Below are 14,800 nucleotides of genomic sequence, written 5' to 3' on the forward strand. Positions count from 1 at the left end.
AATATACAAAAGCTCTAAATGCATAAAATGTTAATTATTTATGAACTCTCTTTCAGATTCACTTGTTTGTTTTCCTCTTGCCATCATGACTTGAAATAGAGGTCAGCTAGGCTTGGACATAATTTTTTTTTATATATGCCTCATTGCATGGTATGTAGGTTAAGTGCTTTACTGTATTGTGCCTGGAAACATGAAGTCTTTATGTTTCCCCATTTATTTATTCTGGGGTTTCCTTTAATTTGTCACTTGTCTAGATAGAGTATGTGTGTGTGTGCTTCCTCCCTAACCAAATTCCAGATGTTGGCACAGCAAAACATTATCAAAAATAAATGAGAGCACAAGCATAAATGAGAAAGAAAATCATGTTATATAATAAAGACTCTCCAATCAGCAATAGAAAACTAGAATTCACTTTAGTTAACTTTTCCCCTTCAGATTTTGAGGGTACAATGGGTAAAAACAGGACAAGATGTTTGTTCCTATCTTTCAAATGAGGAAGCTGACTGAAGGGGAAAATGACATTAGCCAGGACTTTCATTTCACCACAGCATAATTCCTGCCAGGATCATGTGTTTAACATGAAACTCAACTACTAATCATTTTTACTGTGCTTCAGAGAATATCTCTTTATATATGCAGCATAATTTTCTATAGATTGCATAAGATTAAAAAAAAAAAAAAAGATTAAAATATTAAAAAAAAAAAACAAAAAAAAAAAACATTTTGCACATAAACAAAAATAATGCCACAAATTAATATGGAATGTTTTATTTCCTGGACACCAAGAACCACATTTACTTAAGCCATTAGCTCCAGAATCACACTGTTAGTACACAGAGGACAACCAACATCTGTTGTCTAGCAAAATTTCGACCAATTACTGGCTATGTTAAGCATGATTCAACAAGTCATTGCACATTTTATGTGTTGGAAAACCACCACCTTAGTGTCACATGGTTAAACAGCAATTAGTGTTATTCAAAATGAGATCATAGAGGTCACGGTGACGAAGCGCATAAAATACTGTATGTGTTCTTACATATCCTACATCTGATTGGCAATTGTGAACTGTTTATAAAAGCATTATGACCAACCACATGACAATCTCAAGGCAATCTCTCACTAGTCTCTGCATCTTATTGAAGCCACTAAGCACATTAAAGTTTTCAATGTGTCAGAACACTACTGTTCTTGAAGAAATATAGATAAATCAGACAAATAGATAAATTTCTTAGCTTTCCCATTCATAATGTGCTAAAAACATAGAATTGAAAACTATACAACTGAATAATCGCTCTGTCAGTTGAGTCAGGTAACACTGCTGTATTAAAGCAGTCCTACATTAAAACACTCACCCCTGACTTAAAAAAAAGAATCACATCTCAACTTGTGTATATTACAGACACCTCTTATATTACTCCACTCGAGGTTAGTAATTCCATCATCTTCAGTGCCTTGTTGTGTACCATTCATTGTCGGTCATTTGCACCAGCTCATTGACCACATCTAGCAGATTATATTGATGCTTTCTTAGCAGTTTCTGGTTTAGCAGCTTGTTATCGAAGCCCATCTCTTGTAGTACAGCAATCAGTGAGGCTTCTTTAGACACTGGGTCTGTACTGGGCCTCTGAAGGGGAAAAACATGCTAAGGGTCATTCTCAAGAATGTCACAGAGTATACATAGTACTGGTGTCAGCAAAACAAATTCAACCAAAGGATGTTAAAGACAGACTACATTCTCAGGAAGTACCCTGACTAAATTCTACCCTAAGATCTAAAGATATTCATTATTTTGCTATTTGTGACATAGCGTTGCTTATTTCTGGACATCTGCAGTGGGGTCTAACACTTAAAAATAACGTGAAAACATTAAAATGTAGTTGTCAGGTTGCTGTGAGTGGAAATACCTGTGTGGAGCTGCTCTGGCCTGTGAACAGAGCTTTGTAAGCAGATGCTGCCACTGAGAGAGCCCCCTTCACCAGCCCTTCAGTGAGGCCACCATGACGTAGCCTGCAAGCAACAAACAACATTCATTTGCAAGGAGGAATTGTCAAAACACTCTTTTAAATAAATAATAATAATAATAATTAAATAACACTAGCTAGTGGGAACAAAAGAAAGAATTTCTGTTTGCACAGCATGCAGGAAGAACATGGGTTTAGAGCTACTTCCTTTTTATTGTCATCTGTGACATGCATGAGAGTACTGTCAGTTATTGAAGCTAATCCAAGCTTAGAACTGGACTTACAAGAAATTCAGCTATTTAGCTGCATTAGATATTTACTTAAAAACATATTCACACTTGTATTGAAAAGCTTTGCATGACAAATTAATTCCTATTGAAGCATATTATTTTAAATTTGACAAACTGTTGAGCTTGAAACTGACTACTGTACTGACAACTTAAGAAGACTCTTAAGTTGATGCAGGTTACAGGCAAGAAAATAGGATCAAGGTTCAGAATTTTAATTTGAACAAAGTGCATGTACCCACACTGGCACTTCCTGTATATGGCTCCATGCCATATGGCTACATGCAACAGATATTCATAAGTTGACAGTATTTTTTTTGTATTCCTTAATTGTTGCTAAAGAAGGGGGAAAAAACAGAAGAAACTACAAAATACACCAGTAAATACATAAACTTAAGATGACCCTAAAGGTAGATTCTTTGAACATGATGAGCAATGATTTTTCTGAAAATTATGTAGAAAAACATTTATATAAGGAATATTTAGCTCTCAAAAATGCCCTAACAATATGGTGATGGAGAACTTTAATCCTTGCAACCTCCAACAACAATGCAAAATGCTGAAGTCTTTTACCTGGGATCCTGAGAACTGCATGTCTCAAAAGCACTGGCAGGGGCCTCCAGATGTGTTGATCCTAATCCTGAAACAACATAAAGATAGATTACTATTCTCAAGACACATTGCGAGTGTAAGTCAAAGGAAAACGTAAGCGTTTTTTGCAAATAGGGGTCATGTAAATGTAGAATGTCTCCACATAATCTTCAGTTGGCTCAGTGCAAGTGTTCCAGTTAATAATGACTGTCCAAATTCCACTAGTAAAAACACTTATTCAGTTTTATTTTATGTCACACTTAAATCAATGCTTCTCTGGCAGCAGGAGTGTGGTCCAACATCAGTTGTGGGCGGAGAGGAGGCGGGTTGAACAGGACATGATGAGTCCCAACTACGTTTATTACCACCAGTGTACTTGTTTCTGTGTCTTTGTGCTTTCAGTGACTCCCATAACCAGAGAGAGAGAGAGAGAGAGAGAGAGAGAGAGAGAGAGAGAGAGAGAGAGAGAGAGAGAGAGAGAAAGGTAGGTAGGTATTATAGTGGTGGAGATGCTGGGGTTTGAACCTATTATTGCAAAGCATGCTCTGGTTCTCACCAGTTATGGGAGTCACTGTAAACACAAAATGACACACTAAGTGGTGGTTCAACCCGCCTTCAGTCCTGTTCCATTTTCAGAAAAGATGTAGTGTTCATTGTCAAACAATGAAATTCTTTAGTGGTGTCATTACTGACCATTTGTTTTGTTCTCAGGTGGACATGATCTGTTCTCCTCAGATTCCAGTGTTCTAATTTCTGTCACAAAAGGTTGTATTGACCTAAAAGTAAATAAACAAACAACAATACAAAATTCAGAGTTCACACACTTACGATTTCAGTTATTGAAAAGTTTATAGTGCACCGGGTTCTGACCTATGTGTACGGAGAGTTGGGGGTGTTGTCAGGGAGACAGGTGCAGGTGCGACCTCTGGAATAAGTGGAGGAGTGTTCAGTACCTGAGAGGTGCACAGCAACCTGTTCACACTGTTTTGCATAAAGGGTGTTGGTTCCATTGTGTCCCCCTCTGCAGCGTTCTGGTCCTGTGCTTTCTCAGGCTCCGTGCAGGCATTTCCAGCCTGGGACACAGCTGAGCTGTACAAAGAATCTCCCAGGGGTTTGGAGGTATCAAAGCAGTCAGGCAAGACAACGAGGTATTCTTCTGAAGAGGCTGAGGATGCCTGGCTGCTCACCTCATCCCACTCTCCTGCCTCTTCCTCTTTATCCTGATCCTCCTTTTTCACTTCCTCCTCCTCCAGAGCAGCAGGGTCAGTGTACAGGTTTTCATTAGAGCCAATCAACATTTCTGAAAAAACTACATATTTTAAAACAGTACAACAATTAGAATACAACTGTGTAACATAATGGATTCATAAGAATAATTGTTGATGAACATTTATGCCATTACTAACTCATTTTAGAAAAAATGGAACGTGAGCTCCCTTTGTGGAATTGAATATCTTTTTACCAGGGATAGCAGGCTCTTCGAGCATGATGGGTAGTTGCACTGGTGGTGGAGCTTCTGGCCTCTTAATGATTGCCAGAAGGGGTCTGTCAATCCTCTCTATCAAAGATCTCTCATTAAAGGGGGTGGGCTCATGATCTGCAAGAAAGCCAGCCAAACAGACGTATTTCTATTTTAGCTACTGTGCAAATATTATAAAGGAAGAGAAATATCTTTATTTATAATGGACTATTTAATGCACAGGTGCTTCTCACGCTCAGGCCTGTTGTGGTTGGCTCGAATCCTTCGAGGAGGTTTGTGCTCAGGCTCTTCCTCTAGTGTGAGAGACCTAATCACTGTCTCACACACAAACTGAGTCCCACTAATGTCATCATCACCTTCATCATGACCTTGAAGATCCACATTCTCACAGTGCCTCTGAGGCTGCACAACTAAGAGACACAGAAGAATGTGATCTGGTTAAATCAGGCTGAGAATCTTGAGATAAAATTGTAGTACACTTTTTGTCTCCAAAATTAGAATATGTATTATTGTTTACTATGTATTATTCCTTTACATGTTTGTTTAAGTATGAATTAAAATCAAAATATATCATTTGTATAATTTTATTCACTTTATTGAGGGTTGAAACCTGGGTCTTTAGCTTAATTTTACCAGAATTGTGAGCTAGGCCATTATAATTCTAAGGTTATGCTGAACATTGGATGTGTTGAATGATGACCTCTTGTGGACTAAAACAGAGCTACCAGGAAACAAATTTAACTTTAACAAATGTGCCATTCTTACCTTGGAGTTTTTTCATGCCTGTGTGCTCTGCATTCTCTTTGACCAAGCTCAATCCATGCTTTCCAAATGTAGGCCCAAGATGTGGCACTGGGGACATGCATGGAGTCATATCTACATAAGCAAAAAGTAGAAAAACCAAATATAGTAATAATAATCAAACAGATGCCTGACATACACACCAATTTTACCCTACAGTGAAATTACAGTATAAAACATATAAAACATACCAGCTGGAGTATTAGCTGGAACCTTCTCCAACTCTTGGACAATATTTATATCCAGCAACTCAAAGGAGAGCAGATCCTTTAATAAAAGAGCAACTGTTTATTACAGTAATATTACACAATGACAGAAAATGGCTATTTTTGTGATCACACACCTGTGCAGTGAGCAAGTCCACAGAGGGAAGGTAGTACTCTCTCTTGTTGCTGGAGGACCCTCGGGTGTCATCTCTAGAGCCAGTCCAGCACGTCCCATCCATTCCTACAACACTGTGCTTATTCATCTGTATAGCAAAGACCGTTATAAGACCGTTATATATAATTACGTTGAGTAATTATATATATATATATATAACTTCTTTTGCAGACTGCATGGTTTTTGCTAAACCACTGATTACAGCATTTTGGTGTAATACTAGCTCAGTCTTATGTAGTCATTGTGGATTCCTGAAAACAAGAACAATTCTATAGTCTATAAAAATCTGGTGTTACTAGTTTACAAGACATTAAGTGCATTTGCAGTCTGTTACCTTCAGCTGATAATGTCTAAAATGTTATCTAATCAGTTAATAAATTACCTCAACTTGAAAGAAAATTCAGGAAAATAATTCATTACAGGGTCAACATACACTGGGGTTCAAAAGTCTGAGACAACAGTGAAAATCTATTGAAAATAAAGAGAGGGTTTTATCATTTTTTAAATATTTAAAACAAAGAAAGCAAATATTAAAAATCTTGTATATCTACTATTTTAGACTCAAACTATTTCTAACGTCTCTATACGAACCCATGTTAACTGCTTTGCAAAAAATAGAAAAAGTTTCATCAAAAATAGAGCAATAAGGTCTTGTATTAAATTAGAAGAAAATGAAAAAGAAAATAAAAGCATCTAATGGTCTCAGACTTTTGGATTCCGCTGTAGTTTTTAATTAAGTTAATCAGAAGAAAAAGCATACTCACAAAAACTTTGCTGGAGTGGGAGTTGAGTTTCTGGCCTGAGTTGGGGACTACTACGATACTGCACCACACTCGGGGGCCAAACTGCACCCCGCAGTGTGCCAGGCGCCAGTGGGAGGTGTAGGTGCCCTCTAGCATGGGCGCCACAAATGCCACACTCACCATACCAACCTGGCCTGGCTTGAGGAAGGGCACTGCCACCTCCTTCTGCTCCTGGGACTCCAATGCCAGGTTTCCCCACATGAACTTCAGCTATTGAGACAAATACACATGGCCTACATGCAAGCAAGGCAGCACTAGCAAAAACACGCACAAGGAGTGGATGCATGTGATTTGCACCACTCTTTGGCTACAATATGAAAAATGCATGGTAATTGTTTTATTGAAAATACATACTCTAATGATAAAATACCTTTGTGTCAGACGTCCAGCTGATGTTGCCAGTATTCCTCATCTTCCAGTACTTGATGAACTTGGTGCCAGGCTCCAGACATGTTCCGTCTGGTAGATTCTCATCCAGAAACAAGGCTGTCATTGTGGGCACCAAGGTGGAGCAGGAGACCTTGGGACCCCTGGTTTGAGTGTACAGAGCATTGTGAGTACAGCTTTGACTCAGCTTCAGTCTTTTTCTTGAAGCTCAAAGCAAAAAAGTTTTTTTTTTTCCTAAAAAAACGATGCAATACAATAAAGGCAGCGGGTGCATTTGAGGTAGTTCCATCCACTTGCCAGCGATAAACGCAACTATAACAGACAATGAGATAATCTTGATAAAGACTGTTCTAGGCTGGGTTGGTAGGTCACCCAGCCCTGAGCCCTCTCACTATGGCCCTTACTCTGGACTGGAGGCCTGAGGCTCTGGGCCCGGGGCTGCAGCTGCACCAGGAGCAGTGGAAGGAGCAGGAGCAGGGCCAAGACCTGAGCTGCTAGTGCCATTGGTGGCTCCACTCCACAGCAGGCCTCTCTTCTCCAGCCGCAGCTTCTTCTTAATCTCCTTCACTTCGGCCTTCAGCTGCCTCCGCTCAGCTTTCAGGCGCTGCCGCTCAGCTTTGCGGACAGTCCTGTCTCCACGCCGCAAGAACCTGAAAGAACAAGGCACAAACTTCATCAGCCAAAACTAATCACAGGTCATTATTCACATGAGTGTTATTTACTAAACCCTGACAAAGTAAACAAAATCAGTAAGCAATGAGAAATTTGAGCAGTTTAACAGAACTTGCCTGGGCTCTGGAGTTACTCCTCGTTCTGGGACAGACAAGGGGGTTCTTGTTCTCTTCAAGTTGTGGCTGGGGTCATGTTTGTGACTGCATGGCTCGCACAAGATGCAAGAGGGACACACGCTGAACAAATGAACAAACGCTGGTCTTTTATTCACACACACTAAATTACATTTTAAACGACAAGAAAGACAGACCTGACTTTGACAGAAATTTTGAGAGAAGGCTTGAAATACTCTCACACCTGCAGTGATATCCTCCTCCAGTGGCTGGTCCCTTGCAGCTGCTGCAGTTAGGTGTTGAGGTCCTCTGTGTTGTGGAACTGACTATAGCCATCTGAGTCCCAGAAGTTCTAGGCTCTTCTGGGGGATCAGAGGCTCTGTGTGTACAGCACTGACCAGAAAATTCACTACACATCTTGTCCACAACTTCCCTTACTATCTGATCTTTGAACTGGGAAGACAGTGAAGATAAATGTAACCACATTAGCATTACCAACTTTATATTTATGATTTAAGGGAACATCACTTACAATGTAAATTCTGCCAATTGCACATAACTGTATAGATGTTAGATAATGAAATCACAGCCACATGGAAAGACATATTTAAGAAGTACACATACTCTGTCCATGTAAGATTTGAACCATGCAGGGACAGCTTCCTCCTCAACTTTATTCACTTTATTTTCCTTCACAACCACCTACAAAAATAAAAATAACCACAATCAGTGGGAATTATCAAATTAAGCTTTGCAACTGAGCTGCAATGATTAATCAACAAAACTACCAATAACAAAATCTAAGCCAAAGACAAGACAGAATAATTAAAGATTATGAATTAGTGAAGAATAGAAAAAAAAGAACAGGATGGGTTCAATAAATAAAAGTAGGCATTCTACATTCATTTTCCTCATTTACATATGAGCATGTTTTCGGGTAGAAATCATAAGTTCTCACCGAGTCCCGCTCGGGGGTCACCTGTGTCTCCTTGTCCGCCATTTTCACTCTGGCACGATATGGTGGTGCTGGTCTGGGATCAATTCTGAGTTCTTTAACTTCAGCTTTAACAGGTCCACCTTCAGCCTGGCCTTTCATCTTATACACATTCATGTGTAGCTGGTTGGCTTGTTTGAATGCACTCTAAATGGAATATGTAACATCTAGGTTTAATCTAATACTATTTATTTGACATAGAAAAGTTAGAAATGTGCAATGATCACTTTGATATTTAAGAAGATGAAACATATTTTTACCTTCAAGGCCTCGGTATACTCATCTGATGAAAAACATGGCAAGGTGTTAACAATCATCTTTGTTAGTATATAGTGACTTAACAGCAATCCCCCTAATAAAAGACATACTATAGATATAATTAGCAGATATAATTACATACCTTGGCTGTTTATGGATATCTGTAAAATGAAGTGTATAAGAATATTAAGAGTCAATGCCATAGTAAATAGTGCCTTTTTTTTAAATGAATTACAATACTATCAACTTTGTCATGAATCGTGTGGATCATAAAATGTAACTAAAACAAGTAGATTAATGCTTACCTCTTCATTGTCCTCGTCAAAATATTTTGCTTGAAAATGGCATAGGCCGAAAGTAGTTTTAATCTAAAAGAAATAATAAAGTATTGTAGGGGTAAGTCATGGAAGGAAACAAACAGCACCATTTATTGACTGTACATCTTTTCCAAGCGACCTTGAGCTTGGAAAAGATGTTATAAAAATAGAACAGAAGAAGAAGAACAAAAAGAAGAAAAACACGATTATTATTATTATTATTATTATTATTATTATTATTATTATGTGCGTAGGATTCAGACTAAACGCTATCCCAGTTACTGTGATTCACGCTTATGTAGTCATCAGACCAGTGTGACTCAGACCATATGACACTAACAACACAGGCGCCTTCACATGAACAATTTTTCAAAACTGCTTGTTTATGTAATAAACTGAACACCTAATATTTAGCAATGTTTACATGTTGTCACGCAAAGTTAGCAGGCGAACACTGGTCTGTTTATGTAGGCCTCGGTCTAGGCCCTCTGGGACACTGACTGCGTCCAAATATGCACACTACCGTACTAAACAACACGTCAAAATAGTAAGCTCTCTGCGATGGCATACTAATCTAATATACTATGTAGGACGGTTGTAGTAGCTTTCGGACACGGTCCCAGATCCGTAATAAAGCAGAAATATCACATTGATGAAGGCAGCTTACCCAGGCCTCTACTGTCTCCCACTGCGCTTTGTCTGTATCCACAACGGGAAACTTCTTTACGCTCCCACGGAAATTTACTTTCACGGTAACTGGGTGGTTCATGATGGCTAATCGAAATGACACAAGCTGTCCAATCTGTGATTACAACAATTTAATTTACCATGGTAAAGCCAACATTATAATCGGCCCTGTCTGTCTAGTCGCTCTCTTGTTTACATCGTTTAACATGTACACTCCCCCGTGCACACGTAACAGGAAATGTGTCATTCCTTCCTTACGTTTTCCTTTGCTTTATTATATGTTACAGTATATATTATTATATGCAACGATTCGGGGCAAAATTACATTGTGAATTTGAATATATTAACGCCGTGTACATTTTATCAGTAGATGGGTCTGACATGCAATTTCGTGAAATTCTCCTTATTGCTGAAGGAAAATTGCTTGATTTGCGCATGCGTGGAATGTGTGTCGCTTATTTTTAACGTCATCTTCCAGCGCGTGCGTTACCTTGTGGCTGACAGTCAGCAGTAAGCCACACGCTTAGTTAATGCTGCTAAGACAATCTGTAGCTTTTCTCGTTTATTGATTGAAAACAATGTCTTCACTTTTAAAGGTGGACAGCGAAATCAAGTCAAAGGTAAGCCGGGTCATGTTTAATTGTTCATATATTTAGGTAGAAGCGTTAAGCCAAATAATATCGATCGTTAGCAGGCTAACAAATTGTAGCAGGCAAAGCCGGTGTGCGTGTGATGCATCCAGAGCTAAGGCTATTTGGCTACATTTCCCGCCCGTCGTTAACGCCAACTCTTCAGTCACAAAGTATTTTTTTCGATTGCCGTTTCATCGTATGTAGACCCAAATAGTTGTCCTGTCGCACACATGAATGGATGTGATCATTTTCTATTGTGGATGAAACGAGGTAACATGCACTGCCCATCTGTTGTTCATTAGCCAGCTAGCCGCTTTGCCTTACGAAGTCATGCCTTCACTTGTGCTCGACAAAACAGATTTAGCTGAAGTCATACAGCCGTGTTTGGTAACAATCTCTTAAGAACATTAAAGAGTCTGGGATCTTTGCATACGTATTAAACCGGATAAACAAGTAAAAGCCTTTCACTTTCGGCAAAACACAAACTGGTTTTTAACCAATTGTCAATTCATCTGCTATTAACTTGTAGCTAATGTTTGGGTTTTTTCACTATAGGTTGATGTTTTCAGGGAACGAATAACATCAGAGGTAAGTCACAGGTCTTAGGAATATCAAGAAATCTTTTTTTTTTTTTGGTTGCTTTTGTCACAAATTTGTTTTTAATTTAGGCGGAAGATCTGGTGGCAAATTTCTTCCCTAAGAAATTATTAGAATTGGACCAGTTTCTTAAGGTGAGAGTTTATTCATTTAGAAGCAAAAAAACTTTTCTTTTAATGAAAATGAAATTGTGTTAAGTTCTCTGGGTATCTATTAATGACAATCGTTTAATTCCAGGATCCTGTAATAAATATTCGTGAACTGAAAGAAATCCATTCTGAGATAAACTTGGCTGTACCAGACCCTATTCTGCTTACAGATATCCATGATGGACTTGAGGGAGTAAGCTATTTAGTTTGTTTAATACTTCGTTCACTTCACTATTTTTTCAACACCAAGCACCTGGAAAAGTTGCTGCAAAGGTTTCTGTTTAATTATAGGTACAGCAATTAACCATTAATTCCTTCATTTACAGCAAAATGCCAAGAAGAGAAAACTTGAAGATGGTACTGGAGATGACAAAGGTGAGTTTTGCAGTGTGTAAGCTCAACAGCTTTTGTTGTAAAAGTCTCTTGCAACTCACACAGCATCCTCTTCTTATGTATGTAGTTGGTGGGACTAAGGTGTATATAATGCCTGGTGGAATGATGAAAAGCAATGGCAAGCTGGTGGACCTGATCGAGAGGGTTAAGCCTGAGATCAGAACCCTCATAGAGAAATGCAACACTGTAGGTCCATGATCTCATCTGCAGCAGACATTACCATAACGCCACACTCCTACAGATCATTTTGTGTGATGATATTTGTGTATGTTTTAGGTCAAGATGTGGGTGCAGTTGCTGATTCCAAGAATAGAAGATGGCAATAATTTTGGTGTTTCAATCCAGGTATAAAAATCATTCAGTTTTTATTTTAGGCAGTGTGGAGTAGCCCAGCAGTGGCAGAATAGAAAATCACCTACAATGAAGTAGTTAACTAGTGAACAAAACTAATTCCATTATTCATTACAACAAAGTGTAGATTGATTGTGATATGTGCAGGCAGTAAGTGCAATTCTCTAAACCTTTTGCATATCAGGATGTATTAAGATAAAGTATTGAAAGCATTATAACTGACTAACTGGAATAACTACATACAGGAGGAAACTGTGGCTGAGCTCAGAACAGTGGAGGGAGAGGCAGCCTCTTATCTGGACCAGATATCCAGGTACTGCCTTCATCTTATTTCTGTTCTTGGTCGAACCTTTAGATGCTCAATCGAAGGAACTAAAACACAATCAGTTCTACCTTTAAAACCACTGACGGATAAAACAGTGTCAAGGATTCGGACAAATTAGGCATTGGGTGAACAGTCAGTTCTCAGTGTGATGTTTTCCTAGCATGCAGTTGTTGGTACCTACCTGAAGTGGTCCATGGAAGAACAACTGGTGAACCGGCAACATCCTGGACACCCAAGGCTCATTTGTGTGGTGGTGACAAATCGACCCATAGACAAAATTGTGGAATAAAATCTTTTACAGTTGGCTGTCAATTCTGTCCTTCTGACCTCAAAGCACACTACACAGACACCAATATTACACGATTAACAAGCAACCAAAACACCCTTTTTACCTTACTGGTCATGCAAAAATACAATGTGTAATGTGTAAATAGTTGGGTTGCTTTAAGTTTGTGTAATTCTGTAGCTGCATATGTTTGCATGCCCTTGCTTATAGCCAAGTCTTGGTCATATAAAATAGCTGGGGTTTTTTTTCCTGATCATTATGGTGTCAGCTTCTGGTATCAGCTTTGGTGTCAGAAGTCATATGCTGTTGCCTGAGGTTATTTGAGATATTCCCTGGACACTTAGAAGGGGTTGGAACACACATTTCCATGGTTTGGTCATGGTTGCTGTCCCTGTCATTTTTTTACTTATAAACTTCATCATGTTAACAAAAGCTTGTTCCAAGGGTAACTGTCTGGTATTTTCTTAATTTTTTCTTTACATTTTGTGTTATCCTTGGTAGCAGGACAGTGAGAAACCTAGATGTTTAACCTGATTTTTTCTTTTCTTCTAACTGAATTTTTGGTCATGTAAACTTTCTAGTTGAACTTCTTTATGCTTAGGTTTTGCATTCTAAATTTACAATGTACATGAATGTAGCATTGTTAAATTTATTAGCATGATTTTTTTTTTTTTCTTTTAAAAATTGACTTCTTGAGAGAATGGCTAGATGAACACGGTCACATGTTTCACAATGTTGCTCTAAAATCAAATCTTGTGCTCTAATCAAGCCATAAATTTCAAATGGTTTGTTCATTTCAGCTAAAAATTCTTACATTTTTCTGAATTGTGTATTTTACTCACACTTAGAGTTAAACAGTGTGTTTTTTCCCCCCCTCTCTTTCTTATATGCAGATACTACATCACAAGAGCAAAGCTAGTGTCCAAAATAGCAAAATATCCACATGTGGTAAGTGTCTCTTATAACCAGTGTGCGCACTGTGTAAGTAATTGGACAAGGGCAGATTTTTTGATGAGTTGAAATTAAGCAGTTTTAGGAAATGTTGGGAAAGTACAGAATGTTTGGACCTTGGAGATATAACAATGTTTAGAGGTGAAGGTAAATTTGATGTTAGCATCTGGATTCTTTTGCTGATCTCTCTCAACATGAGAACAAAAGTTTCATTGCCAGGAAGCAGGCAGTTGTTTTGTTTGGTTTTTATTTTGCTTAATCTGAATTTTTTTTTTTTTTATATATATAACAGGAGGACTATAGGCGCACAGTAACAGAGATTGATGAGAAGGAGTACATAAGTCTCAAGATCATAGTCTCAGAACTGAGAAATCAATATGTAAGTGTTCAGAGAAAAAGTTGAATGCATTTCCTTATTACATTTTGCATATGATTTGTATGTTTGAGTTGTGCCATTTAGTAGTTTAAATTTGTTCCACAGGTAACTTTGCATGATATGATCCTGAAGAACATTGAGAAGATAAAACGGCCGCGAAGCAGCAATACGGATGCTCTCTACTAAACACTTACCTTCTGATCTTCTAAACCTTTCTGTCCATGGGACTAGTTGGAACCTTTTGGACTGGTTCTGATGCAGTTATAAACCCGTTAAAACCAGGCCAAGACAAGCCAGCTCCATCAGACCGTTAACGGAACTGTAAGATATGATCATTATTTTAAACCCTTTAAAAAATCCCTATCAATTTCCTAGTGGACAGTGTTAATGTATGGAGAATCTGAATGTACATCATGAGAAGGTTGCCTCAGTTGGTTTTCTTATTTAATTAAACAAATATCTTAACATGTGGGTTTCTTTTATCTTTCACAAAACCAAATGCAAAGTTGCACTGTTTTGAGGGTTCTAAGACATTTTACATGTTTTAGACTCGGTTTAGAGACTGACGTGGATGTAAAACACAAAAAGGCTTGTCTGCTGTTCGGTTTCTCCAGTTGAGTTGCGAAATTATGAAGTTCTTATCAATGCTGTATTTTACTTATTTCAATCTGTTCATCTCTTATATATAAATGTAGTTAAAGATGAACAGCTGTATTTGTGCATCATTTTACATTCACGGAGTTAGATCTTATTTCATGATGCTGCAATGCAGATATTTTACCATGTTTTTCCATCCTCATTGACACACAAATCTCAAAGCTTCATATGGCTCTTATTTTTGTCCCGTTTTAAGAGATGTTTTGCTGAATAAACTGTCTTTTTTTTTTTTTCCAATGTGTTGAATTATTTTTTTTTTACTTCGCTATTTCCCAACCTAAGTATAAATTATCAACAGTGAGAGCTATGCTAAGAGAAATTGCTGTTTATTGTAAATTAATAAAATTA

At 38.1% G+C, this 14,800-nt stretch overlaps 2 protein-coding genes across 2 annotated transcripts; one reads left to right on the forward strand and one right to left on the reverse strand.

The window, feature by feature from the left end:
• Positions 1–752: 752 nt before the first annotated feature.
• Positions 753–9,970, reverse strand: nbr1a (NBR1 autophagy cargo receptor a). The gene is made up of 21 exons (XM_058406030.1): positions 9,716–9,970; positions 9,037–9,099; positions 8,874–8,892; positions 8,734–8,756; positions 8,438–8,620; positions 8,104–8,181; positions 7,724–7,932; positions 7,483–7,602; positions 7,099–7,344; positions 6,678–6,837; positions 6,269–6,517; positions 5,467–5,592; positions 5,315–5,390; positions 5,088–5,198; positions 4,556–4,732; positions 4,305–4,439; positions 3,713–4,151; positions 3,536–3,618; positions 2,825–2,891; positions 1,908–2,010; positions 753–1,627 (listed from the first exon to the last, which is right to left on the reverse strand). The coding sequence occupies exons 1-21, from the start codon at positions 9,815–9,817 to the stop codon at positions 1,448–1,450; spliced, it is 2,949 nt and encodes a 982-aa protein (XP_058262013.1). The 5' UTR covers positions 9,818–9,970; the 3' UTR covers positions 753–1,447.
• A 232-nt stretch (positions 9,971–10,202) lies between these two features.
• On the forward strand, positions 10,203–14,689 carry psme3 (proteasome activator subunit 3). The gene is made up of 11 exons (XM_058406033.1): positions 10,203–10,355; positions 10,923–10,955; positions 11,036–11,098; positions 11,202–11,306; positions 11,440–11,488; positions 11,574–11,692; positions 11,783–11,851; positions 12,103–12,170; positions 13,362–13,416; positions 13,712–13,798; positions 13,901–14,689. The coding sequence occupies exons 1-11, from the start codon at positions 10,314–10,316 to the stop codon at positions 13,979–13,981; spliced, it is 771 nt and encodes a 256-aa protein (XP_058262016.1). The 5' UTR covers positions 10,203–10,313; the 3' UTR covers positions 13,982–14,689.
• Positions 14,690–14,800: the final 111 nt, after the last annotated feature.

The sequence above is a fragment of the Hemibagrus wyckioides genome, linkage group LG13, assembly GCF_019097595.1.
Source record: "Hemibagrus wyckioides isolate EC202008001 linkage group LG13, SWU_Hwy_1.0, whole genome shotgun sequence".
Lineage (NCBI taxonomy): Eukaryota > Metazoa > Chordata > Actinopteri > Siluriformes > Bagridae > Hemibagrus > Hemibagrus wyckioides.